At 42.1% G+C, this 27,552-nt stretch overlaps 1 protein-coding gene and 1 long non-coding RNA gene across 4 annotated transcripts; one reads left to right on the forward strand and one right to left on the reverse strand.

The window, feature by feature from the left end:
- Positions 1-454: 454 nt before the first annotated feature.
- On the reverse strand, positions 455-15,490 carry tcf20 (transcription factor 20). 3 transcript variants are annotated; one of them, XM_061748685.1, is made up of 6 exons: positions 15,369-15,490; positions 5,275-13,206; positions 5,033-5,126; positions 4,781-4,830; positions 4,154-4,234; positions 455-655 (listed from the first exon to the last, which is right to left on the reverse strand). In XM_061748685.1, the coding sequence occupies exons 2-5, from the start codon at positions 12,196-12,198 to the stop codon at positions 4,175-4,177; spliced, it is 7,128 nt and encodes a 2,375-aa protein (XP_061604669.1). In that variant the 5' UTR covers positions 12,199-13,206; positions 15,369-15,490; the 3' UTR covers positions 455-655; positions 4,154-4,174. The 3 variants fall into 3 exon arrangements, with proteins under 3 accessions (XP_061604669.1, XP_061604670.1, XP_061604671.1); XM_061748686.1 differs by having other exon boundaries at positions 15,352-15,484; XM_061748687.1 differs by lacking the exon at positions 455-655 and adding an exon at positions 2,946-3,926.
- A 50-nt stretch (positions 15,491-15,540) lies between these two features.
- On the forward strand, positions 15,541-18,820 carry LOC133465667 (uncharacterized). The gene is made up of 3 exons (XR_009784718.1): positions 15,541-15,677; positions 18,076-18,158; positions 18,450-18,820. It is a non-coding gene; the product is annotated as an uncharacterized LOC133465667 (long non-coding RNA).
- The last annotated feature ends 8,732 nt before the right edge of the window (positions 18,821-27,552 follow it).

Consider the following 27,552-nt stretch of genomic DNA (forward strand, 5'->3'; position numbering starts at 1 on the left):
CATTCCAGGACATCAATTTGGCTCAAGAAGGGAGGAAAAAGCAGCCAATTAACGTTGTGACTGAATATAAAGTGAGATACATCCATTTCATCATTGTGGGTAAATACTGATGAGGATACAAAAATAATAAAGAGGGCTAAAATATTAATTCTTCATCTTGATATCATGAGATACAATACTATTTGCAAGAGAAAATCCCAATCTCTCTTTTCTCAGTTTGACACCCTGTTTTCTCCCAACAGGCCTTCTGAAAACAATCAAAAGAATATCCAGACAAAAAAAGTTAAATGTTAAAAAGAGGTGATGATAAACAAGAGTTTAACACTTAGAAGTTATTTCAAGAAAATCAGAGTAAGCCCAGTAAAGAAATTTGCTTCTTTTGTTCTTGACGGAATAAGTTCCTTTGTTCTGCTGTCATTCTATTCCACTTCGGTCTCAGTTAGTGTTTTCTTTTTAAGTATTCTTCCATCAAGCTGCGTGTCTTTGTCTTTTTCTGCTTTGTAGTAAAAAAGCAATAATAGCGGCTTCTTTTCTGCAATGTCTTGAATGTAAATGATGCCGATTCCTGTTGAATTTGTACATTCCCTTTTGTTGTTGGGCCTGTGCAAGTCATCTTCACAACAAGTCTAATTTCTTAGCCGACTCTTGTCCAAACCTGCACACAAAGAGAACACACATTGATATACAAATACTGTCTCACAAACATTGTGAAGTGTGAAAATGAGTCACTGCATTATTTGAGTGGTTCTCTAACGTTTGACATCAGTTACCACACAAAAGAAAAAACTCCGCGCTCCAAGTACCAACATCAAACGACAGTAGGCTAGTAGGCCTGTGCTCATCAAAAAACAGACATTTTATTCCAAAGTATCTTTAATATTGTAAGCCACTGTTACGTTACGCACAGTTTGGACATTAACACTGCTCTTAAATAGAGGAAAAAAGAAACAAACCTGTACATAAAAATAGGGGTGTCCCAATCAGATCTTTGGGATCAGAAATCAGTCCAATGTCAGCAAAAAAATTAGTATTGGCTCAGACTAGATCTAAATTCTCAGATTTTACCACTCGTATACAAGAGTGGTAAAGTCCATTCCAAGCTCTACTCCAGCACTTCTATCTAGCAGCACCCGCATGGCATGCAAAGCCCACGTGATCACAACAGGTTGCTAAGATGCTAGCTAACATATTAGCAAGGAGTAAGAGTGAATGTTGCTTGCTTAAAGTCATTTATTGACACTCCAGTTGAAGTTCACTGTAAAATCAAACATAGATAAAATAATTACACCTATTGAATGTTCAAATACATCACAGACTTTGTTTGTTCGTTTTTGTTCACAAAAATCGCTAGTTCAACGCTAACACACAATGAATATAAAAACACCATTGACAACCTGACGAAAATTAGCATTGAAGTTGCGGCTCTTATATCGCTCAAAAGAATGAATATAACAATATAACAAGACTCTCTGGCATATATTTTCATCAAAGTCTGTGAAAAAGGAGTTATAATAACAATATTTGATCTTGACTTCTACTTTCTTTGTTCCTGCAAGTCTGTATCACACTGCGTGTATCACACTGCCCGGCAGAGGCCAAAATGTGCACAGCAGGACCAGTGATTGTCAATAAAACTAAACCCCATTTGTATCAAGATGTTCGAAAGTGTTTTCCGCACATGTGGAGAAAGTAAATTATGTTCCCACCACAGAGTGAAAGTAAAAAAAAATTTTTTTTAAATAACTGAATTGAACTTTGTTATTTTGCACTTTAGAAAAATAATTTGTATATTATTTACTGAGATTATTTTTCATTGTTTTGTAATTTTTCAAATGTAGAATATGCTTATGTTTAAGTTAAGCAGTGGTTATGTTGCAATTTAAATATATATGGGTTTTACTTAAGTTTTAAGTAATTTTTCAGGATTTCCTAATATAATTTTTATTTATTGTATTAAATTGTAGTACATTCCTATTTTTAAAGTTACTTTATGTTAATAACAAATGGGTCAGTTTTTCTCATGCCTACTTTTGCTGATTATTTTATTATTTATCTTAATCAAGCCTTTTCTAACATTCCATACTACAAAATAAATATGTATGATTACTGTTGATATCAGATCGGTCCGATATCGGTATTGGCCAAAATTCTAGGCCGCATAGGTAGATAATCATAAAACAAACCCCTAATCATTCACTTACATTCACTGAAAATTAGGATACCTTCGATCAATATACAGTGGTAACTTGACATACAAGTGCCCTAACTGAACTGTCGTTTTGTTATTTTTTGTTTTGCTTTGTGTTGAGTCCAAAATCTGAGTTAAGAGCGAGCTTCAGATACAGCGATACTCAAGTGTCATGACATTAAAAAATAAATAAAAAAATAAAAAGAGCAATTAAGGTACTGTAATGCCCAAACATGTGGGCAAGGAGAGCCACAGTCACTGATTCATTTTTAGCAGTTCATTGAACGGAACAAACATCCATTCATCCATCCATCCATTTTCTTTTCCGCTTATCCTCACTTAGGGTCACGGGCTACGCCCGGAGAAAACCCACCCAGGCACGGGGAGAACATGCAAACTTCACACAGGAGGGGCCGGGATTTGAACCCTGGTCCCCAGAACTGTGAGGCAGATGTGCTAACCAGTCGTTCACCGTGTCGGCACGGGCCAAACAGTCCAAAACAAATTCAAAATATGAACGCTCGCAAGGAGCTGCTGTAGGACAACTCATTCACTATTTTTCTTGACTTAAAAACAGAACACATTTTTTTATTTTATTTTGGGGACTACAACAGCCTATTGACATTTCAATTAATTTTATTGGGGCAGAAGGATTCTTAGGCAGCTACTTACCAATTAGCAGTCACTACAGATGCTGGGAAGGTGCTAGTATTGTCTGGGGGGGGGGGGGGGGGGGGGGGGGGGGTTGAATGTTGCTGAATTTCATGATCTCAGGCCAGTACTATTTAGATTTTTCATCTGAAGAATAGAAGAAGTCAATGGGTTTATAAAAGGGATAGATATGGCTCTGGATCAGGTGTGGAACAGAATAAGAAACATAACAGCTACATGGTGCTGGCTGCCTAAGCAACACGTATTCACCGTTCATTCACCATGGTCTTGTGGTTAAAGCGTTTGAACTACAGTTCTGAAATTTAGGGTTAAGGGTTCCAGACTCAGCTTTGGCCTTGTGTGTGGAGTTTGCATGGGTTTTGTCCAGGCTTCTTCCCACATTCCAAAAACATGCTTGGCAGGTTGGTTAACCTGTCCATAGGTGACAAAGTGAGTGTGAATGAATGTTTTTCTATATGTGACTGTGTCTGGCGACCAGTCCAGGGTGTACCTGGCCTCTTACCCAAAGTCAGCTGGGATAGGCTTCAGTTCACCCAAAACCCAAATGAGGGCAAGCGCTATCGAAAATGAATGGACGGACACTTGTGCCTGCTGCTGACCAATAAAAAGAACAGGGTTTGTTTCAAGATATTTACGGTTTGCTTTTATTTATTTCTACGTTTGAAAAAGGAAACACAGACAAATTCATAAACTGATTTGGACCACAGAAAGCGAATAGATGTGAAAGCACATCAAACTATATATTTTTTATTCTTACCAACCTGAGCTGCAAACACACCAGCCCAGCTGAACACAACAGCCATCTAACGCGTCACGTACTTCAACCAAATGTACAGATAACAGTGAACAAGAAACCTTCGTGGCAATATGCAGATTTACTCAACAGACATGAAAATTGGAAAAGCACCTCAGAACTTGGCACGATAAATCTATATGAACAATTCAATAGCGGCCAAAGGTAAACATAACTGTTACTATGGAATTTCACTAAAAGTATTAAAAAGGGGCAAATACTTTGTGCATGAATTACATATCGCTGGCGTTGGGCAGAATCCTCTTACCGTCACTTTTCAGGAGACCAAAAAAAAACAAAAAAAAAACAGCATGTTTATCAAACCATTAACATAACATCGTCAAAGATCCTCATCATTTTCAACACTATAGATTGTTGAATAATTTGTAAAAAAATATTACACACATGGGTAAAAATATGAAATGTATTACATTTTGACATGAGGTTTTGGCTCGACTTCAATACATAATATTATGAAAAAGAAACTTAAATAAACTTACTGCTGCCTGACTGAATGTGTCTCACCCTCTCTCAGACTGCTCCAGGTATACCGACTTGGTAGGCCGAACGCTCTGGGTAACCTGCAGGAGGAAGAGTTGACCAACCAGCTCAAGCAATAATAGTCTGACATAGTACCGTGTGATATTATGATATAACTCTGTGCGCGAAAAAAAAACCCTCTCCCGTACGATATAAACCTCTAACGTTTATATTGTTATTTAGATTTTTGGGGTCTTGGGTTAGGTCTGTTGCTCCACTAATGTAGCGTCTGAGGTGTAGGTCATCTGAAATCACTCTGTCAGACAAAAACTCAAACTTGTACCCTCTACACCTCGGATGCTACACTAACATTGAATGAACAATGAGTGAAAGTTAATGTATCTGCAGGATAGCTACTACTTTGCAGTAGCATTTTTACATCACTCGCAAAATACTTGTTTACGGCACTTCTAGAGGAGCATGAATGTAAACAACATGCCAAATGCAGGAATCTTAAAGAAAAAGTGGAGACAGCCCAAAGAGGGAACTGAAAAGTCAAGCACTGACCAGAAAACTAATCTACAAAACATACAGCCAGTAAGTCGTTACTCGCGATATGAATATGAAAATCGACTTTGTTATTTTACCTTGTGCTTCGGACACCGGAGTGAAAGGTTATCTTCATTGAGAGAACAATCTGGAAGGGAGAGGAAAAAATATCAATACATAACACAGCCATACAAAACTCATCTTTCAAGAATGCCAGATGTCTCTCTTGAAAGGGACAGGGGGAAAGTGACAGGGTTATCAAAAATAACAGCCAATAAGGTTATTAACATTCTGAAGATGATTTATTATTTGTACTTTTTGATGGGTCACTATTGAAGCCTAATGCTCACCTGTTTCAATTGCACACAGATAGTGATATCGACGTATACAGCCTTTACTGTAGCAGCCCAGGGTGGAGCCAACCATCTCACAGTATGAACAGCTCTGAGACACAAAAGCAGAAATTAACATGTGCACTCATGACATTATAACACAACCACTTAACTCAGCAGCTTCCTTAGCAACAGTTACAAAAAATGTTACATACACTAGAAAACATAACAAGTGAAACAAATTACATGGATATACTTACTGTGTCTCTAGCACCATCTAGTGCCTCCTGCAGACCATACAGTCTCCCATTGACAAGGTATACTCCACTGGTCCACACGATGCATCCTTCATGAACCCACAACTCCTCTGGGTCCATGGGCATCTGAGGCAACTGGGCAAGTTGTGCCAATGGTCCCAGGGTGTCCAAAGCTGGCGGCGGAGGCTGGAAGGGCAGGGAAGCCTTACTGTTGGATGGCACCATCCTGGGAGAGTCCTCACTAGATTTGTGCCTCCGTTTAAAGCGTGGATGTGACGTCAGCTTTCGGTGTTGTGGTCGTTGTTGGGCTTCATCTGCTGGCTGCTCTTGCTGCTGTGTTAGCAACTGCTGCTGCTCAGTGTCAAAGTCTGCCTCTCTCTTTAGCTCTGGAATAGGTCGGATATCAAGGTTCATGTCCCAGGATAAAGATGTGGTTTTACTGGCGGTGTAAGAAGAGGCAATGGTACTGGACTCGCCAATCAAATCCTCTCTACAACCTAAGGAAGGAGCTCTTACTGTAGCGGAAAGCGATTTTATATTTGACTCCAAGCTTACGGTGCAGTTACTTATAGCTGTGGGTCTGGACAACGGAACATGTTTTTGTACGTTTTGCAAAGTGTCTAAAGCATTTGAGCCACTTTGCAAGCTTGGTACAGTTTTGGCTGCGCCTGTGGTTGTATGACATTGTCTAACCTGGGGCTGGTTTTTGGGGAGCTTTGCAGCGTATTCGGCAGGATAGTAAGGCCCATAAAGATCTCCAAGGTGTTTGTAATTGGCCCATTTTTGACACAGACAGCAAAGCTGTCGGCCAGAATGTTTCGTTTCTGTAACAGCAGGTCCAGAAACAACATAGCTGGATGAAGGGAGTGCTTTTCCTGACTGAAGTGTAGTTTCCACCTGGTCCGCCTCCCTCATCTCCGATTCTCTCTTTGATAACTGTAAGTAAAGAGTTGAGGTTGGTTGAGAATCAGTTCCACTCCCACCTGTTTTCCCTCCAATCGCACTGCGCTCTCCTTTCAACTTGTCATCTTCAGCATTTACAATCGTGCACACTGACCCAATCTCTGGTATTTTGTTCTCTACATGAATGTGTGGCACGAACAGGCCTTTAAGATTTTGATCCAGGAATGCTTTATTTGTGCCGTTAGCCCCTTTTGCCCCTAACAAAGTTTCTGGGTTATCTCTAGCTGTTGATTGTGATGCTGGTGCCCCTCCTCTTCTCATCCGCTGACGTCCTCTTCTTTCCGGTGAGCCATCTTCATCTTTCAAACCTTTGCGCCGCCGTCTCACAGGTTTGACTTCGATCTCTGGTTGAATCGGTTCACTCTCAACATCCACTTTTACTACCTGGGTTAAAATGGGTGGGGTCAGAGGAGGAGTGCTTTTGCTTTCTAAGATGGAGTCATCTGTGCTGGTTGTAGTTTGAACTGTGTCAGGTATTGTAGGGGCAGTTGTAATGGGAGTTGGTGGCAGTTGAGAAGAATTCTGATTTGTGTTTTGAGGTTGAGCTTGAGACTGGATCTGTGTTTGGATTGGGTTTTGGGCACGTTTTTGTTTATTCACACTCCCAACTGGCCTTCCCTTCTTTTTGCCAGATGGAAAATAGCCTTTCGGCACATTATTATCTGAAGTCTTACAATCTTGTAACGACAGATTTGGCCGAGGAGAGGACATCTGATGTCTGCTCAAAACATGTCCTTGAGATTGGCTATGATGGGGTGAGGTAGTTCTATAGTAGTCACTGCCAGGATAATCATCAAATCCCATGCCAGATTCTTGAAGTTTTTGTTGAAGAAGGTTTGCAGCAGACTGCTCTCCTCGTCTTGTCTCAAGCTCCTGGTAAGTATTGGTGAAATGTTGAATGTCTGACAGCGCAGAAGAAGATGGAGGTGGGGAACCCTGAACTGGACGAGGAAGAGGTGGAGGAGGGGGTAAAGGTCCGAGCAAAGCAAAGTCCTCCTTGTCACCAGATGCTGACACCACAGCAGCTCCTAATCCAAAGTCAAAGTCTTTTTGTTTCCGAGTTTGTGTATCACATGGGTATGCAGACAGTGGCAATGGGCCAGTCTCATCTACACCTCTGAAGGGCATCATGTCATTTAATGAGTGAGAGTCTTCAATATAACAATCATCCCCTCCTACAACCCTTGGAAAATGGGTTATGTCTTGGTCCTGTGAATCACTAAACAATGGGGTGCTTGCGTTAGAAAAGCCTGGGTAATGATTAGTTCCATCATCACCGCTGCCTGCAGGTTTTGTAACACTTGGTGATATTTTCTGAACTATTGCCTCTAGTTTCAAACCACGTCCTTTCTTTGGAGCCAAGGCCTTTGTATTACCACTTGATGGAGATAGAGATTTAGGAAAGGTATTATCACCGGGCAAAGGGGAAGAGAGACATGGAATATTAGAAGAGGATGATTCATCTTCTTTGTGATGGTTTGACTCTGAGTGCGCCCCAGGAGCGTGTGAATTTGTGGCAGCCCTCTGCTGAGATGCATCCTGCAGTAGCCTTTTGGCAGGAATAGGAGAGATAAAAGAACGCACTCTCCTTCTCAATATAAGAGGATTTGTCTCTCCAGGACCTCCAGACTTAGTTTGACGCTGTACCTGCGGTTGAGTAGAAGTTACGTCAGTTTGAGGTTTAGTAGAGTTGCATGGAGGAGGAAGGCAGGGGTGCTTAGTTTCCTCGTGTTCTGCTGTATTTGAGCCATGAGCTTTAGAAGGAGCCAAAATCCCTTGTGAACCTGTAGTAACGGCTGATGGTGGAGGAAGTGCCTGTGTCCTATAGCAAGAATCACCTTCAAACATTCTAACACCATCTCTACCCGGGGGTGTTGTCTCCCACATTTTCATGTCATAGTATAAACCTTGTTGATGGAGTAGTGTTTTGGATCCATGTTGATCACTGTGCATGTCTGTTTGAGGGATCATTCTCTGTCTGTGCTCTGATTGGCTGACTTTATGTCTTCCTGGGGAAGAAACTGGTATCATCATCTTATCCTTAGCAGGCCTGTTCATTGCTTTCACCCAATCATTTATTTCATGTGAATGCTGGAAAGGACCACGAGGATGAGGATACATTTGAAGCTTATTTGTAGTTTGAGCCTGGGGTGATAAATTGTGGTATGGATGATGGGAAGGAAAATGAGGGTGTCCACGTGGCATATTGCTTTCTCTTGTCTCTCCAAACCGATAACCAGGAAAACTGTTGGCATTGCTTGTTACTATATCCACACCATAAAGATACGACTGATGTCTTGACGGTGATGATAAAGAATTGGGCGGCAAGTGCCTATAGTGATCAGAATTTAGCACAATGGATGAACGAGCAGATTTTGAATATTCCATATCAGTCTCATTCATTCCACCACTGCCGTGGAAGTCAGGATTTGGACCAATCTCTTTGGATGCCGTTTCAATTTTTACCACTTTTTTCTCTAAAATGTCCTTTTTATTCAAATCATTGGCTGATGCTGGGGAGGAAAATGGTTGCTGAATCACAGAGGCTACACTCTGATTTTTCTCTCGCTCTCTGTTACTCTCCCTGTCCCTCTCTGGTGTGCTACGTCTATTTGGCGACACATCACAGATGACAGAGCGACGTTCTGATTTCTGAGATTCTGCTTGACCAGTACACCCTTTCAGTGGCTCTAGCTCTTGCAAAAGGAGCTCCTGTACAGCAGACGATGAAGTGGACACATTCAACGTTTTTCTTTGTGGAAGAGAATAGTCAGCTAAGTTGATATGTTTTGGTTGGAGTGGCTGTGTATTTGAGGCGCGTGATAAATGATCCTCAGAGAAATCCACTTCTTTTTTTGCAGTATTTTGCAATATCTTACTATTGAAAACCTCTGGCTTCATTGAAGATTGAGGTCCTGTGCCAAAATTGGTTTTACTTCCAAGTCGGTGATTCTGATGTTGTGGCTTTCCAATGGTTCCCATTTGGGCCAAAGTATCACTGGCTCCACCTTCTACCATCCTCATATTTTCTGTCATACCATATGGGTATCTCGTTTGAAATTGTTGTTGAACTTGGAGATGTGCAGGAAAGGCCTGTTCTGGTCTTCCATAACGTCTATCTAAATTATAGCCTTGAAGAACTTCTTGTAAAAGGCTAGGGAATTGTTGGATTTGAGAAATGTCCTCTTGGCCTTTTGTTCCTATTGCTTGCCCTCGCTTCCCGAATGCCTCTGCTAGAGAACTCAATTCTTTTGAATGCGTTGGACCATAACCGGAGTGAGATTGCTGATAGTTTCTGGAACTTGATTCCAGTCCACCTGCTGGGCCAGTCCTTCCTTTTTTCATCATAGGCAAATCTGAGCCATATGTTGATTCGATAAAACCATACTTATGTGATCCAAACTGGTTCAAATTGTGGGCCTGTTCAAGATTTGATTTTGGGTGCTGGGATGTATATCGACTCAGGTCAATACCTTCCTCCCCATTATGACTCATCGATTCTTTCAAATAGGATTGTGACTGTTTCTCCTTCAAACAGAGGTCTTGCGGTTGCTTGCTTTTTTCAACCTGACTTCCCTCAGAACGAGCTGAAACAATCACACCAACACTTAGCTGTTCCTCAGTTGTGGGTTTTTGTTCACTCTCATCATGTGCTGTAGAAGCAGTGTGCAACATGTTTTCTTTATCCTGGCCATGCTTTGTGCTGATTTCTCCATCTTGTAGCATTTGGCTATTGCCTTTCTCCATTTTTTCAACCCCATCTTCAAGTTCAGTTTTGATCTGTTCATTTTTTATTTCGGCACTCTTTTTATGGCCACCTTTTGAGTTATTATTGAAAAAACTAGGATGTGAGACACGGTTTGGCTGGGGAACAATACAGTGGGTGGATGAGGAAACTGGAGGCTTTGAATGTGAATTTGGGTCAGCCTCTGACGACCGACACTCAGATGATGGAGATGTTAATGTTGAAGCAATGTGAACATTTGCTTTTGACACTATTTCTTTGGGTGATGACTTGTAAGTGAATGTTTTGGCATGTAATACTTGTCCAGGTTGTGGCTGGGGTTGACTCTGAGGAGCGTGATAAAAAATTGGTTCAGATCCACTGCTTGCACCACTCATCTGCCTCACTCTTGTATGTCCCCCATCTATTAAATGATCCTCTTGCTCCATCTTGGTCGCAGATGACATAAAGGAGGAGTCTTCATCTGCAACAGTTTCTAAACCAGCACCTTCAGCAACTCCTACAACAGTACCATCTTTAACTGTGCCAGTACTTGAGGCTGCACTTGCATTTCTACTCCTCGGTTGCAATGGTGGAACACCATGTGTTGCTTGTTGCATTTGTCCAGCATCTTTGCTCTTCTTCTGTGAGAGCACATTGTCAGTGCGGAGCATGTGTTGAATAGTGTTCGGTAAATTAGCTACCTGGGAGCTCAAGGCATTAAGACTATTTAGTCCTGCATCCAGCATTTTCCCAACTGCAGGAGCAGAATAGACAGAGGGACCTTCCTCTCGGGGTACAAATCCTGAACCTAGACCAGTTTTGTTGCAGCTTGTTGGTGGCACACTGTTTACTCCAATAGTACTGACATTATGACCTTTGTGACTGCCAGTGCTACCACAACTACTGATGCTACTGTTTGAGTTGGGTGTCGGACTTAACTGTGACACAGCCTGTATTAATCTATGACTGTGGCTGCTGCTATGCACAGTAGATGGAGGGTGGGAAGGACCAGAGGGGTTTACGTATGTTTCTGAAACACCCATCAAAGGGGAAGGAGTGGAGCTACAGCTGGGGGAATGTACTGCAGAAGCAGCTGGGGACGGATTGGAAATTGGGCTGAGGTTTTGGTTCATCTGACTTTGTTGCGGCTGCATTGGGGATTTGGCTATTTCTCGAGATGTTACATGAGGTATACTGGAGGTGGAGGCCTGGTGATGTTTACCATAAACAGAGCCTGGAGTTGGGCCTTGGTGATGTATCTTAAGAGGGTTGTCATAACCCACACCTAAATTGTGCTGTGTGTTGCAGTGCTGTAGTGTGCCTTCCTTCTGAAGTGTTTGCGTCTGTGGAATATATCCAGCATAGTTTGATGCATGGTAACGCTGCTGAACACTCTCCACTGGGCCCATATTGTTAGCAGCGGCTGAAGCAGAAGCAGAGTTTGCAGTTGAGTTGACACTGTGCGAACTGTTGACTTTGGGATCAAAACCGGTGTTAGTAGTCCCATCAATATATCTCTGCGGAGGGGGGCTGTACATTCCCGATGACCCCGTGGATGCTCCAGCCTGTGGAGAGTATTGTGGGTATTGAGGTGTCATTCTGTGACCAGAAGTTGGATAACTCCGATGTTGCTGTCCATGCTGGACTGGAGAAAATGTTTGTCCATGTTGGCGGCTCTGAGAAGCTGGCATGGCCTGCATTGCAGCATTGTGACCCATATTGTATTGATGGGGAGAGAATGCTCCAGATCCTCCACCTGAACCAGTGCTGGGCCCATAGTCGACTGAATATTGTGACATGATGCCAGATGATAATACAGATGCAGAGCTAGAATGTCTGTACTGGGGAGGTATGTGTCCATCAATATTGGGGTAAGCAAATCCTGTCCCATAGACTAGACCTCTTCTGTTTTTGTCCTTCCCGCACAAAGAAAAATAATAATCCATTGTGTCCTTCCTGTAAGGGTTGTTACTGCTGCTGTGAAGGTTACCCTGCGTGGGCGGTGGCTCTACGATGCCTCTGTTTCGAGCATTGTAAGCAAGCATGGGGCTGGCTTGATTGGAGTGGGGATGGCCTCGGTGTAGGCTCTGCTGTTGCATCGCTGCATAATCGTCTGTCATCCTTGGGGAGACCTGGGGGTCTGCTGGTTGAGGGAGATATGGAGGTCCGCTTCCACCCCTCATGCTAAAGCCAGGGGGGAGAGAGTGGGGGGTGGGGCTTTTAGAAAAATTCTGCATGTTTTTCTTTTTGAATTAAAGAAAGACAACACTGATTAATGTCAGTGGGAAATACCACTGATGTATAAATGAGGGGATGATAACAGGGACCATGGATGCAGAAGTTAAGTTTGTTAAAATTATTTGTTAAATCCACTAGAACACTGAAGCATTGGGGATATATATGAATGCTATAATTAACCAACAGATGATTGTTGTATCAAAGAGTAAAAATTGTCTCACGTCAACGTAGCAATGGTCTATGGTTGTTTTCACATAAAAAGGCTCACACTACAGCGGGTTTAAAATTTGTAGTCATTCTTCTGCAGCTGAAGCAGTTTGGCATCAAGAATATGATATCATGGATGACTAACACCACTATGTAAGGCAACTTCAAATGTCTCACTTGCAGATGCTGTACCACAACAGCTCCAGTAAACATAGCTGTTTTACGATAAAGATTATGGAAAGATACAATTGCGCAAAAAACGTCAATGTTCCATTGAGACAGAATTCTGACAAGAAAATCTTTCCTCTGTTAAGAAGTGTAATCTTGCCAGGGCATGAACCACACGTGTGAGATGATGATTTGAGTCAGAAAGGTCTGAAAACAGACTTTTACAAAACACTTTCCAGAACTCCATAGATATTCTCATCCACTCTTGGATGCACTGACACTTATGCTCTTGTCTTTCTTGGTCATTCTCATTTTGTATTATTTTTGTTTGTTTTCTTTTTGTCACTGCGTGCGTTCTTCAGGGTGATAATCTTTGGTCCTTCTTATTTCATTGTGTCTGGGCATATATTCCTCTTGATGCTCTCCTAGTGCTTCAGGATTTAGCTGTCTTACCTTTGTTATTGCATGTCAACCATCATTTCATTCTACCCAGTTCCATGGCAACTATTTCCCAAAAGAAAGGTAATCCATTTATTCCACTTCAAGTTCAGTCCTTTCAAACTCCAGTTCTCATCTTTTCCTCAGTAACTCCATGCAGATAAATTCATTTTGCAGCAGCTGCTGACCAGCATCTGTAAATACAAAAGACAAACTAATAAGTCAGCATGTAAAGGGCAAAACATTATACTATACATGTCATACAATTATTACTACGGTCATATGAACTAACACACATTTAAAAGCAGACATATTATAAACATGTTATAACTTGATTTAAATCATGCCAAATGCATGAGGTCAAGATTTTAAATATTTTTATTATCACCGTTACATTCATCATTTCAAAATTTTATAAAGACGACGACAAATCGTGTCGCTAATTAATGCTTATTCTGTATATACGTTTAGTATGTATACACTCAAAATATAGACAGGATTAGAACAGCTCTTCTTATGAATGAAAATAAATACATACAAGCACAATTACAGTATACTGCATGACCAACATACTGTATACAGCGATCAGCCACATTTTTACCACTTGCACAATGATCATTGGAAGAACTGTATCAATTAATCTTCCTTTACAAAAGGTAATAATGCTCGCTTTTGATTGACACCATCAGAGAAGTACTGATTAAACAATGTTTATTAATGTGTCTTTAGTTTGCAGTGGTGAACAACTCTACTGTGACTAATGTTTTGGCCTCATTTAGTTACTCAAGTAAAAACAAAACAAAAAGAAGCTCCCTGGGTAATGAACATCTTGTTAAAGGAATACCTCTCTACCTTTCAATCAAAACTGAATATTATTATCTTTATAAAAGGCTGATTGGTGTATTTGTGGGTTGTATGGTTGTGCTTGGCACAGTAGGTATTCATTTGTCGACTCATAGGAACTTGCTGCTGTAGTCTGTTTATATTTTAAGTGTTGCATATACTAAATGTATATACAGTTTAAGCATAGATTAGGTAAAACAATCTGGAAACATTATTTTATGAAACAAATTGTCCATATAAATCCACACAGCCTTTCTAGACATTTGACACAGTTTTTACAGGGGTTGGAACACAAAGAAGACATGCCTTTAGTGTTCCCCAATGGCTGATAAACAGCTTTGGTGGACACAAAAGTGGGGCAGTGGTACCAAGCAACTTTGGAAATAAAGTAACAGGCATAGTCACACTTTATTACTACTACGATGACTGCTAAAATAAAACAACTGCATAAAGCCAAGCCACATTATAGTGGCACAAAATGTTATTAACTTTATTGTGTGTTAACTTCTTTTAATTACTATGGCTTACAATTTGAGGGATTGCACCTTTTTTTTTTTTTTTTTTTTTTTTTAAATGGGGTCAGGGCCCTGAATTGCCTTGCGTGTCAAGCTTGCATTGTCTCCTTTTAAAGCAACAATATGGTTAATTGCCCTAGAACACATTTGGGCGTGTTTTGTAAAGTACACCGTAAAGTGACTCATTATAATGAAACTATTAATGTAACTAAGGCCATTTTCCTTTGTGTCACTTTCTTGAACAATATATTGTACAACAAGTGAGCACAAGTAAGACAGTGATGAGCAGTGACATGAAAAGAGCACAAAAACAAAACACTGCACGTATCAGGCAGTTGTGTCTTCAAGCATGCCATTAGAGTCTTGGAGGCTGATTTTGAGGGAAATCTGTACAGTTGGAGGGATTCTATTGATCAAAAACAAAACTGCTTGTGTCATGCCAGCATGGCATGCCATGTACATGGTATCATGCCAGTAAGAGCATACGCAATCATATTGTTGCACCACTTTTATACCATTCCGAAACAATATGCTGGGTTTTTTTTGGGTAGTTGCGTTAGCCAATAACAGGCTTTACGTATCACAATTAGCTTAGTAGTGCTGCCTTTTTTAAATTTATTTTAGCTTTGTAATGTTAGCGTTAGCTCCAGTATTACAAATTGGTAGCGAGCAACGCTACCAGCTGTGGCTAGCATCTTAGCAAGACAGCTAATTAGGGTTTTATTACGCTCTTCCACCTTATTTGAGAGCGTAGACGCAACGATAGCCACGGCAGGCTAAAAGCAGCGTTTAGCTACAAAACAAGGGTGATTAGGTGCAGATGTCCCCCGCCCCTAACGATTCAGTGGAGCTGTAACAAACTGGTTTAGAGAGTGTATATTGGAGAAAACAAGCAAGAGGCGTGATATGAGATAATTAGCATCACTGTGCTTGGCATTTTCAAGAGCTAACGTTGGTCAGGGGGCACGCTAGCTAACCTACCTTAAACACACACACACCTGAAATCGCAGCAATACAAGGCCCTGCTCAGTGTGGACGGCTCCTTCCTTTTGACAATCCCGCTGTTGTGGCAGGAAACCCCAGTCTGGAGTCGAATGCTGCGCCGCTTCCCCCCCCCGCCCGCCCCCCCTCAGTCTTTACGGCTCCAGGAAAGCCTGACCATCGGCGACCAATTTCGGTGGTTGGGGGGGGAGCCGTCACCACAGTCGGATCCCGGGCCTTTCTTCCGATTTCCCCCTTTTGTCCTCACCTCCAGAAATGATGAGAGCAGGGCACAATCGGGGTGCCTGTACTGGGTCCCGTCAGCGGTAAGGTCCACACACCCCCGCCCCCTCTCGTTTCTTTCGCCTCACTCTCCCCTCTTCTTTTTTCCCTCACACCGCTGAGGTGATTGCACCCATCTTCAACTAAAATGAAACACACGAGCCTCCAGGCGGTCTTAGCAAGCGCCCTAACGTCACTTTCCGCCTATGAACTGCATTTACACACCTTCATCAACATGCTTATTTCCTTCTAAGACTATTTTTTTTTTCTTGCAACAGACAGACCGCCTTGACACACACACACAACACACACATATTCCCTGCACCCCCTCCCACATCACATCCCTCCATCTCTTTTGTTATTTCTCTGATTGTGATCTATTCCTAACCATAAAAAGAACAAATTGGACTGATACTAAGTGCGTCTTCTGCTCATCTATGCTGATGTTATTTTTTCCACACCACAGGTCCTTTGTTCTTTTTTTCTCTTCAGTGAAAGTGAATTAGTCATCCTCATGAAGGCACCAGTGTGCAAATGGCAGATACGATGTAGGCTATTCGGCTTGCATTGAATTTACAGTATAAGACTGCAGTGCTGTTTTTTATTTCCTGTGTTTAATTGATGCTGCAACATATCTAATATGCTGATAGCTGCATTGTACTTTTTATTTTTTTTTTAAACTGGACTTTAACTTTTGCTGCTTTTTGATAGAAATGGGCATATTTATCCGGAAATTGATTGCAATTTTACATGAGTTTGGTACATCCTGAGAGAATACTTCCCATCATTTTGAGTAAAATATTTCACAAGATGCAATACAATTGATTGTTAATTTAAAACAAATAAATTGGGGAGAGGCAGCATCTTGAGAATAATTAAGAACATTTGGGGATTTTTGATATAAGATGTAAATGAGCATATTAATCAGTAAATTGATTGTAACTTTACATGAGTTCAATATAATCTATGAGAGATGTAGTCAGCATTTGAAAATATTTCACTATATACAAGTAATTTACTGTTAATTTAAAAAAAGGAAATTTTATCAACTGCCCATCAGGTGGGGATGCAGGAGTTGGAGAAAAATTATTATTATTATTATTTTTTTATCTAACATATGAATGGAATGACCATATTAATTGTTAAATTGATTGTAATATTAGAGGAGTTCAATTGGTGATAATATTTAATAATAATAAATATAATATATTTCAAATAATATTTGAAGATAATATTTCACTAGATATAACGAATAGACTTAATTTTGCCAAAAGTAAAATTAGTCAAATGCCCCTCTGGGGAGACACAGCAGCTTTAGAACAAATGAGAAAATTGTTGTTGTTGGCTTGCATAGAATATGTAAGACTGCAGGATTGTAAGGCAGTCGTGCATGTTTTACGCAATCCGATGAATTTGGTGCTTTTTTTAATTTTTCTCCAAAAAAATGTCATTTTGTCAAATGCCCTTCAGGGGAAACGCAGCAGCTTGAGAACCGTTGATTATTGTTAAAGGCATTTCATTTTCTCTGAGGGGGGGGCTCACTGTCTGACACTTAAAACTGGCTACACACTGCATCATGAAACAAACTACACACGCATGCAACCAACAAGACTGTAAATACAACAATCAAACAGGGAATGGTCGTTAAAACAATTAACCTTCAGTGGGTCACTAGACTGAATTCTCTCTTCTTAACAACACTTCAACATTTCTTTCCATTGCAGACACACGTCTATTTCTATCATAGTTGCCATAGCAACTGCAGCACAGAGCTTAAACTGTGGATAATTTTTAGGTTACTGACATTTGCGGCTCACATACGCATTTTAATACACGTACACAAACAGGTAGAATTCTCCAACCCAGCGAACTGCGTGCAACATGCGATTGTGTACTTCTTGTGCGAGCGAGCCAAAAGAGAAAGAGCTGAGAGGCAAGATGCGCCATGCATTGATACGCTGAACCAGTAAGTCAGGCAGCCAGGCCTAGCCAATCAACAGGAATGCCTGCTGGGATACACACAGTCGCTCCATCACAGACAAGGTCACAAAATCATCTATTGAGCAGCCACAAAGCACACAGTGGAGAATGCAACTACTTTTGGATGTTCACAATGGTAGACATAAACAAACAATCCTATGTTCTCGCTTCAAATGCAGCCACAACATTGTAGACGGACACTGCATGTTGCCTTTACACAACACTTCTCTCTATCTCAGTTTTGTAAACCTTTGCTTGCATGTATGTTTCTTTTTGCATAACCATTTTTAAAATGTTGAACAAATGACCATACAGTAATTACTAGCAGTAAAAATTACCTTAAATCTGTCACAATACTTGGTATTAACCATTTAATAGCACCATCCATGTTGGTCTTGTTCTCGTGATGATAAAATACAAGAGCGTCAATTCTATTGGCCTTGTTTTTTTTTTTAAATACAGGAAATATGCCAAGGCAAGTGCATTGATGGTTCCGGGTTTGCGAGCCGTGCCGTCGCGTCGCCTCTGCCCAAGCCATATAAATAGTACGTAAAGCATCAAATGTTGTTTAACATCAATGCTAAACTATATTCATAATGTATAATGTTCCTGTTGATGAAAAAGCATAGCTTGTGAAAAGAATGTATGCAAGGTAGAGCCCTCGCTCGGTACGTTCAAAAATGAATGGAGCCGGCAGCTTCCTTGCTAATATCCACACTTTCTCTTTAATTCTCACCAGCATCCTCTCTCTTTAGCAACCTGCTTCTTCCTTAACGCTGAATCTATCTTTTTACGGTTTAAGAAATGTGATCAAGTACAATATATTGTATACACAGCATCAAACGCCGATACAGGCTCGCTGTTCAGGGCGTCCATATGTACAATCGCTACTTGGGATGGACGTCACGTTCCATCTGCGAAGCCTTCACTTCCCCGCGATGCAGGAGCCAATCATGTTGAAGTGGGGCGGGTCTTGCCGAGAAAGGCCGTGGGATTTCCAAGAATGTCTGTGAAATCCGGTTGTCCGTAACTGTAATTTGTTTCGTCTTTTTGTAAAAGTGTTTCTGCTTTTGTTTTTGTGTTTCCTGCAATGTTAGTGTTTCGTCTTCTGTTAATTTGTTTTCTGAAATATTAAAGTGTTTCGTGTTTTTTTTTTTCCTGAAATGTTAGTCTTTTGTGTTTTGTTTTTGTGGTCCCTGAAATTTTAAAATTTGTCATGTTTTGTTAATTTGTTTTCTGAAATATTAAAGTGTTTCACTATTTGTTAATATTGTTTTGCACTTCCAGGCCACCGTATTTCAGGGACTTTGTGTCACGTGTGGGTAGTAGCTGGACCCAAGAGCAGGCGGAGGCACATGTAAAATGATGAACAGTTTATTGAGGAAAGGTTATGGAGGTGGTCCTGGATGTGTTGGCAGGTGGCGGCGTGGACAGGTGGCAGGCAGTGGACAGACCAAGCGGCTGGCTTGGTGGCAGGAATGACGTGGGTCAGGGAGCACTGGGAACGAGGAGACACAAGAGTTAACAAGGGAAGCGAGGAACAGTATAGCTTACCTGACAAAAGGTGGGCCGTGGTATCGCTAGGAGAGGCTGCAATACTTCGGCGAGGATTTCCGGGAACAGGCAGGCTTATATACAACAGTGGTGATGAGGCTGATTGAAGACAGGTGCTGAAAACAGAGAGGGGACGGGGAAGAGAGAGGACGCAAAGCGCCCTCCTGGCTCCAATAATGGAACTGCAGGGCAGTATATGACAGTACCCCCATCTCAACGGTCCCATACCCTTCCCAGTCGACCAGGTACTGGAACCCCCTCGGCCTCGAGTCGAGGTTGCGCGACACCGTGAAGGCCGGATGGCCGTCAACAATCCGGGGGGGGGCGGAGGGGGTTCAGCTGGACGGCTCAGGGCGCAGGTGGAGACAGGCTTCAGCAAGGAGACGTAGAATGTGGGATGAATTTTCAGGGAATGTGGAAGCTTTAATTGGACGGAAGTGGGATTGATGATTTTGGTAAGGGGGAAGCGACCAATGAAACGTGGAGGGAGTTTCCGGGACGCAGTCTGAAGTGGAAGGTTGTGGGAAGAGAGTCAGACGAATTGACCCAGCTTGTATTCGGGCGTTGGGGAGTGATGACGGTCCGCGAGCCGTTTGTTGCGAGCCGCGGACTGGGTCAACGCCGCCCGGACGTTTTCCCACACCGCCTGGACTCTCCGGAGGTGATCCTGTACGGAGGGAACCGCCTGCTCCTGTATTTTGAACAGGGGGGGTTGGAAACCGTAGCAAGCCATGAATGGGGAAATACCGGTAGCAGAGCTTGTGAGAGAGTTGTGGGTGTACTCAATCCATGGGACGAATGAGCTCCAGGATGAGGTGTTGCGTACCGCAACACAACAGAGGGCTGATTCTGGGGATTGATTGGCCCGCTCCGTCTGGCTGTTGGTCTGTGGATGATACCCTGAGGACAAGCTGGCTGCTGTGCCTACTGTTGTACAGAATTCCTTCCAAACCTGGGAGGAAAACTGAGGACCTCTGTCAGAGACTATGTCAATGGGGATACCGTGGAGTCTGAAGACATGCTGGACAATGAGGTTAGCAGTTTCGAATGCAGATGGTAGTTTGGGGAGGGGAACGTAATGGACATATTACGAAAAGTGATCAACAATAGTGAGAATGATAGTTACCTTCAGAGGGGGGTAGGCCGGTAACGAAGAGCGATATGGGACCAAGGGCGGCTTGGGATAGGCAATGGACGCAGCAGCCCAGCTGGGGGCTGGTGTGAATACTTCCCTCAGGGAGAGACAGAGCAGGCTTGGACAAACTTCTTGGTGTCTTTAACAAGGCTGGGCGACCAGAAGTGCTGCCGGATGAAGTGAATGGTGCGGGTGATGCCGGGATGGACAGGTGTATAATGCAATGAAACTATAATGCAAGCGGGAACGGTCATGTAAGATGGAGAGCTTGTGGGAGTGGAGATTTGGCTCACCACGACGCTCTCGGGTCGCGGTGAGCCTGGTCTTTTGATCGGAGGGGGCATGAGGAAATAAAGTGACCGGATTTACCGCAGTAGATACACAGCCGCTGGATGCCTCGACGCTGACGCTCCTGTGGGTCTAGATGTGTTTTACCAATTTGCGGGTAAGGGAAGTGCGGGAGACGGTGCGGGAGGCGGCGGCGTGGTGCTCTGAGTGGGAGGATTCTTCCATATGCGGACCCTGCAAACTCCCATGCTCTCCCCCTCAGTCGGTTATCAAGCCGAATGGAAAGAGCGATGAGATCCTCGAGAGAGGAGGGCTCGTCCCGGACCGCAACTGCAATCCATTCATTTTCATCTGAGCTTGCTGGAGCATGGGGCACTGACTGGAAATTTAACCCCTGCCATCTGCATGACGGACAGCAGCATGTGCCAGTATCCATCCATCCATTTTCTGAGCCGCTTCTCCTCACGAGGGTCGCGGGCGTGCTGGAGCGCATCCCAGCTATCATCGGACAGGAGGCGGGGTACACCCTGAACTGGTTGCCAGCCAATCGCAGGGCACAAACAAACAAACAACCATTCGCACTCACAGTCACACCTACGGGCAATTTAGAGTCTTCAATTAATGCATGTTTTTGGGATGTGGGAGGAAACCGGAGTGCCCGGAGAAAACCCACGCAGGCACGGGGAGAACATGCAAACTCCACACAGGCGGGACCGGGGATTGAACCCGGGTCCTCAGAACTGTGAGGCTGACGCTCTAACCAGTCGGCCACCGTGCCGGCATGTGCCAGTACTTATTATTATATATGTTGTGTATAGATAATTGACAGAAATTATATAATACCATGCATATACAGTATGTATAACGTTAATAGAAACAAATATAGTATAGAATTACAATAATGAATTAGACTAATTAAACCATTTCAAATTTCCTTTTGGCACTATATCTGTACAAAATGTGTTTGTAGAAAATATAGTGCCAAAATATATAATGAATGGAAATTATAGTGCCAAACAAATGCTCTTAATTTCTTCACCGGAGACTGCTGATTCCAGCGACTGCTATTTTTATTTTTATTTCAGCAAACAACAAGGGGCGCGCTCAACCATTGCCCCTCATTGCAAGTGATTATTATTATTTTTGATTTTGCCGGTGGTCGTTAGCGGCCAGCAGGGGGAGGTCTCGCCTTACGTCTCCTTGCCTTCTCAACTTCATCACACCAAGGCTGTCTCTCTGCCACACTCGCCTCGTATCCTAGCAACCACAGAGCCCTGCCTCCCATCACTACGGATACCGGGAGGAATGGAGGGAGGGTGGAGAGTGTGAAAGAGTCAAAGGAGGAGGCGGTGGAGGACAGGAGGCTGGTGAGCTTTAAGCATACAATGCAGCCAACCTGAAAAGATGAGTGCCATTTACAACAAGGCTCTTTTAGAGGTGGATCGTGCTGGGTGGGGAGGGGTCATCCAGGGAACCAAGACTGAATTCATATTTCAAATCACTCAGGTGAGGGAATGTGAAGAAGAAGTGAATGATTGCCCTATTAAAATAGTTTGTCTTGTGAGCTCCACAGCTCATACCCATCCTGTCTTTCACGACGGTCCCATTCAATTCAGTTATCATCGCCGCTCTGTCCTTGTGACCGTGATGGGTCTGTGTTTCATTGCCCCATGGTGTATGGTGGTGGTCTCCCTTCACGTGTAACTGCACATACAGAAAACATGTTATGTACTCTTGCATTTCTAGATTCATTAACACTCGTATGCTGAAGCTACACACTCATACATCACGATGGAAAGCTGTTTGAACATGAATTTGCGATCCTTTATATGCAGCTTAAAGGTAAACTAAACCCAACATGTCAAAACATTCTTATTAGTTTTAAATGTGCATATCTTCTTTATCTGACGCTGTGTACTTAAATCTACGAAATATTTGTTGTACAAACTTTGTTCAAAACATAGCATGTAATCGCCCAAGGGGGCTGCCATGTTTGCATCTCTTCACATTTGAGAATATGACGCGCCAACCATTTGCTGCCCGTTTTATTTACTGACAAAACCAGACAGAGTTGATAAATATTTAGCAACGACAAGCTACACATCGGTCCACTTCATCAAGCCAGCAAATGATGGACGTGCGAATCGGGTGACTTGCAACGTTCTCATCGTTTAAGTTGGTATCTTGTTCAAGTGCTAATACGCAAAAGTATTGCTTATTAATCATGCAGTTGTTGAGGAAAATTGGAAAATACGTCCTCGGGCGTGGTGATTACCTAATTAAAGAAACTCCCCCTTTAACGCAGCAGTGAGGTTAAAATGGTTGTACACGTTCATTGGAGGGGCTCTGAACACTTTCCGTACCCACTGTAGTTGCCCTGCTACTGTGCAAAAGTTGTCCAACTCGTGTGCAGAAATGTCAAAGTAGTGGAAAAGGTTGTTCTACAAGTGTGCTGATTTGTCTTACTAGTGAGGACAAAGAGCATACTAGTACTTGGACCTTATGTCAAAGATATCAAATAAATGCTCAAACAGCTTTCTATATCACACCCCATACAAACATAAGTGAGGATGTCATGCATATGCATATGAGTGCTAGCCCCCACACACTAACAGTTCATGCACACAAGCATTAGTGACACGATCCTCGTGTGATGCGGCACTGACCTCAGACACGGGATCTCGTCCTCCTTCTTCCTCCTCCTCCTCTTCCCCCACCCCCCACGGTGGCTGTCAGGTGGGGATACGCAACAGTGATACAACGTTTGACAGGGTTTTGTCGGGAACACTGAGCTGCCATCAATGTCAGATGGAGCCACCCGAGTGAAAGCTGACAACAGCTCACAAGACATTCAATATGAATCTGATATCAAAGCTTTGAGGGCCTCTGAAATCGTGGCATGTATCACGGTACAACATACAGAAGAGCAAAGGTGTCAAGCTCAAAACCCTTCAAAAATACATTCCGTATTTTCACGACCCTAGGGCGCACCGTATTAAAAGGCGCCGTCTCAGTTACGGGGTCTATATCTGTATTTAACACATACATAAGGCGCACCGTATCATTGGGCGCAGGCATGGTAAAACATACGCTAGCTTAAAACATACGCTAGCATGCATGCACGCTAAAACAATGTTTTTAAAAAGACAGCGGGAGCAAAACCGAGTTCGGTTGTACTTTATTGAAGTATTTAACAATCTACTCACGTTATTTTTTTTTTTATCAATCCTCATCCACAAATCCATCAAAGTCCTCATCTTCTGTATCCGAAATGAACAGCTGGGTACATCTCAATCAAACACGCCAGTTTCAAGTCAGTCTCGTGCCGTGTGGCTCTTCAGAAATGATGCCGGCTTTTACGAAAGCTCGAACAACAGTGAAAGCAGACACTTAGCCCGAGCAGCCACAATCCATTCACAAATTGTGGCGTAACTCGCCCGGCGCTGCCTCCTAGTCTTAGTAAAGCTGTGTTCGCCATTTGTCATCCACGGCTCCCACGTGGCTCACTTCACCTTGAACGCCCTGTTTACACGGATGTCCAGCGGTTCGTCAAGCCTCCCGGAATGATGGCAAGCTCCGAGTTATTGCACTCAGTCGAATGGTGACTGGAGAGACGCTTCTCCCGACTGTACTTTGCTCATTAATCCATTGCTCGAGTTGGTCTTCCAACTCGGGCCACCTCGCCTTGTTTCCGCGTTTTGTTTTCCTTTTTTTTCCGCGGAAACTCAGCTTCGTCTTCTTGAGTTGGTGAAGCTCGTTTTCCTGCTTCCTCCACTTGCGAACCATGGATTCGTTGATCTTGAATTCTCTCGCGGCTGCTCGATTCCCATGTTCCTCCGCGTAACTGATAGCTTGCAGCTTAAACTGTGCTTCGTAAGGTGTGTCTCTTCGTAGGTGCCATTTTCGGGGGTCATTAGCCAAACCGATGTTGTTTTGCACAATGCACACCCCGGCGCTATATAGTTACGAGGGGCGTGGCTTTAGCGTCCTCCTTCACGCACCCTTCCCCCTTTACATCTGCATTCTGCAGCGTGTCGGCAGGAAATGCTCGCAGTCAGTCAAGCGATCAAAAAAAGTCACCAAAAAAAAAAAGTCAAGCGGTTTGGAAATATGGTCCTTTTATGTGGCTCACTAAAGAAAATAAAGTGAGACTACTTAATGTTTTTTGTCAAATAAATGTGTTCTTCTCATTTTTCCAGAAGATCCGTACCAAAAATGTTATTTTATCCACTTTAACTGGTTTCATAAACATTTATTTCATCAAATCCCTACTTAAAGCTATAGGCCGCAATTTCTGGCGCCCCCTAATGCTGGAATTTAGGATTACAACAAAGCCTTTGGCGCTTCGATATGACGTAGGCTAAATGCTCCTCCTCCTCCTCCTTCCAACCCGCATGCTTTCTCCTTTCTCTGTGGCTCAGTCAACCTGCGCGCTGTCAATATATGAGCCTGCCAGTTTGTCGGTAAAACGCGTCATTTCCGCTACATCATTTTAGAGTTCCACCAAGTGATCGAGCACGGGAATGTATAGGATAGTCACTCAAAATAAAAGAAATTATATTGAAAAATATAGCTAATAATAAAAAAATGTGTCAGAAGCTGATAGGCTTAATCAACATTTTGCAATCTTTCTAGTGGCTTGAGTGAAAATTACTTTTTTTTTGTTAAGAAAAAAATAGCTTTAACATAAATTGGACAATAGCTGTATACAAAAATATTTTCTTGTCGCTGTTTTCTATGACTTCTGTTTTCAAATTCTGTAATGAAAACCCAAAACTAACCCAGATAAATGAAGACTTTGGTTAATAATGGTATGCAAAATATTGAGGTTATGCTACTAACGTGAGGCTTAGTTACTGTCAGCAGCACTGGTAGGAAGGAACGAAGTGGAAATACTTTGTTTCTGTAAAAACATTTTTCAGGTACCTGTATTTTACTTGACTATCTACTGTATTTTCTGACAACTTTTTACTTTTACTTCTCACATTTGAAAACAGATACTTGTGCTTTCTCTACTTACGCAGTTAAAAAAGGCTCATTACTTTTTTTCAACTTCTGCAGATGACTACACACCGTAAAAAAAAAAAAGAAAAACTACAAATGGTGAGCTGAAGTCAGAGTTTATAAATCCATAACCTTTTTTTCCCCCCTTCTCCGTATAATTAATAAATGAATGAGAATCGTGAAAAAAAGTGAAGGGGTAAATTGTAGAATATACAGGTATCGTTATGTATGACTCTTCAAGAAAGAAAACGCTTGCTGCTGTTGTCAGGGCAACCATCTATCTCTACTCTCTTTAACCCTTTCTCCTCAACACATCCCTTTCACATTCTGTCTTTTATCACAGCCGCACGCTCACACTTTGCTGATGTCCTCTCACTCCATCTGTCCATTTCTTTATGGCCATGCATCCCTCTGCTCTCTCGCTGTAAAACAAAGTTGTGATCTGTGAGCTTTTTGGTCCTAATCTTTGAGTACATGTCCGTCCTCACACCTGCCATTTTGTCTGCACGCGTGTGCTTTGTTAGCACTGACTCATTACGTGTTAAAGAACAGTGACAATTCGTGCTGTCCAGTGTTAAGTATCAGGAAGTCATTGTTTCACTTTAGGTGTTATTGAGGATGTGAACGAATGCAAGCATGGCTGTTGGGATACAGTAAACAAAGTATGCTAAAGAAATAACCGCTTAGATTGCGCTTAATGAACCGTGAGTTCATTTTAAGCAAGTGCGAAAGAGCGAAGGCGAGAGGTATTGTTATGATTGCCGTTTGTTTGTGAGCAGGATTATACAAAACAATACCTGACTTTCTGTGAAACTTGGTGGAGGGGCGCTGCAAAGCAACAACCAAGTACTTCATGTGAAATCGGGGTAAAATTGCACATACAAATGTTTTTTTTTCCAGTTTTTTTTCTCTCGTGTAATATCAATAATAATTAAAACAAAATTTTATTATAAATATCTATAGAGATATATAGATATATATATATATAGTGATGATTTTTTTCTTGTAATATTACGACTTTTTTTCAGGTAAAATCCCCCTCACAATAGTATGACTTTATTCTCATAAAATTCTTCTAAATTCTATTAGTGTGATTTGTGAGCTGTTTGGTCTTAATCTTTGATTACTCATCCACATGTCCATCCTCACACCTGCCATTTTATCTGCACGCGTGTGCTTTGTTAGCACACACACACACACACACACACCCACCCAAATCAGCTCCTGGCCAACAACAACTTTAACAACAACAAGATGCTGCTTAAGGCTCAGGTTGCACTGCTTGGATGCTTGGCGGAGCCCTGGAGATAAGAATGAAGAAGTAGATTTCATGAATAATAATATAATAACAAATAATACTTATCGTTAGCATTTCTAAGCAGATTTTGGTTTGTTTTAAAGATGGTTGGTCCATGGAAGGTTATCAATGTTATCTTACACTGAGGCATTGATGTCCTTTGTTTTTTATTGTATTTTAGTTTTTATTATTTTATCTTTTTATTGTCATTAGTCTTAGCCATAAAATATTAGAAACCTCGTCTTGCTGAATTATTATTGTCTTCATTTGAGTCAAAGTGGAAGCCTTCCACGTCACACGTCCGGGTCCATTCAAACAGATGGTCTGTAAAGGATACAGTATGCACTAAATCAGGTTGTTAAAAAGCTATATTTCTTTATTATATACAGTATACTTTTTAAGTGTTTTTTTTTTTTTTTTTTTTTTTTTAAACACAGCTCACCAATTAACATATCAAATCAAAGTCCTGCTTTTACATGCAGGATTATTTCTGTGCTTGGTCCTATGAAATCTCGTAATTAACTTTGCACTCAACAATAATTTTTCTAACATTAAAACATAATTATTGTTTGAATTATTTTGCTCGCACAAAGATAGCTGGGATAGGTTCCAGCACGCCCGCGACCTAGTGAGGAGAAGCGGCTCAGAAAATGGATGGATG

Source organism: Phyllopteryx taeniolatus, chromosome 16 (assembly GCF_024500385.1).
Source record: "Phyllopteryx taeniolatus isolate TA_2022b chromosome 16, UOR_Ptae_1.2, whole genome shotgun sequence".
NCBI lineage: Eukaryota > Metazoa > Chordata > Actinopteri > Syngnathiformes > Syngnathidae > Phyllopteryx > Phyllopteryx taeniolatus.

Coding starts and splice junctions, on each gene's coding strand:
- tcf20 (XM_061748685.1), bottom strand. CDS start 12,198: ATGCAGAATTTTTCTAAAAGCCCCACCCCCCACTCTCTCCCCCCTGGC. Junction 5,127..5,274: donor TAGATGGTGCTAGAGACACA/GTAAGTATATCC, acceptor TTTGTGTCTCAG/AGCTGTTCATACTGTGAGAT. Junction 4,831..5,032: donor TCTGTGTGCAATTGAAACAG/GTGAGCATTAGG, acceptor TCTCCCTTCCAG/ATTGTTCTCTCAATGAAGAT.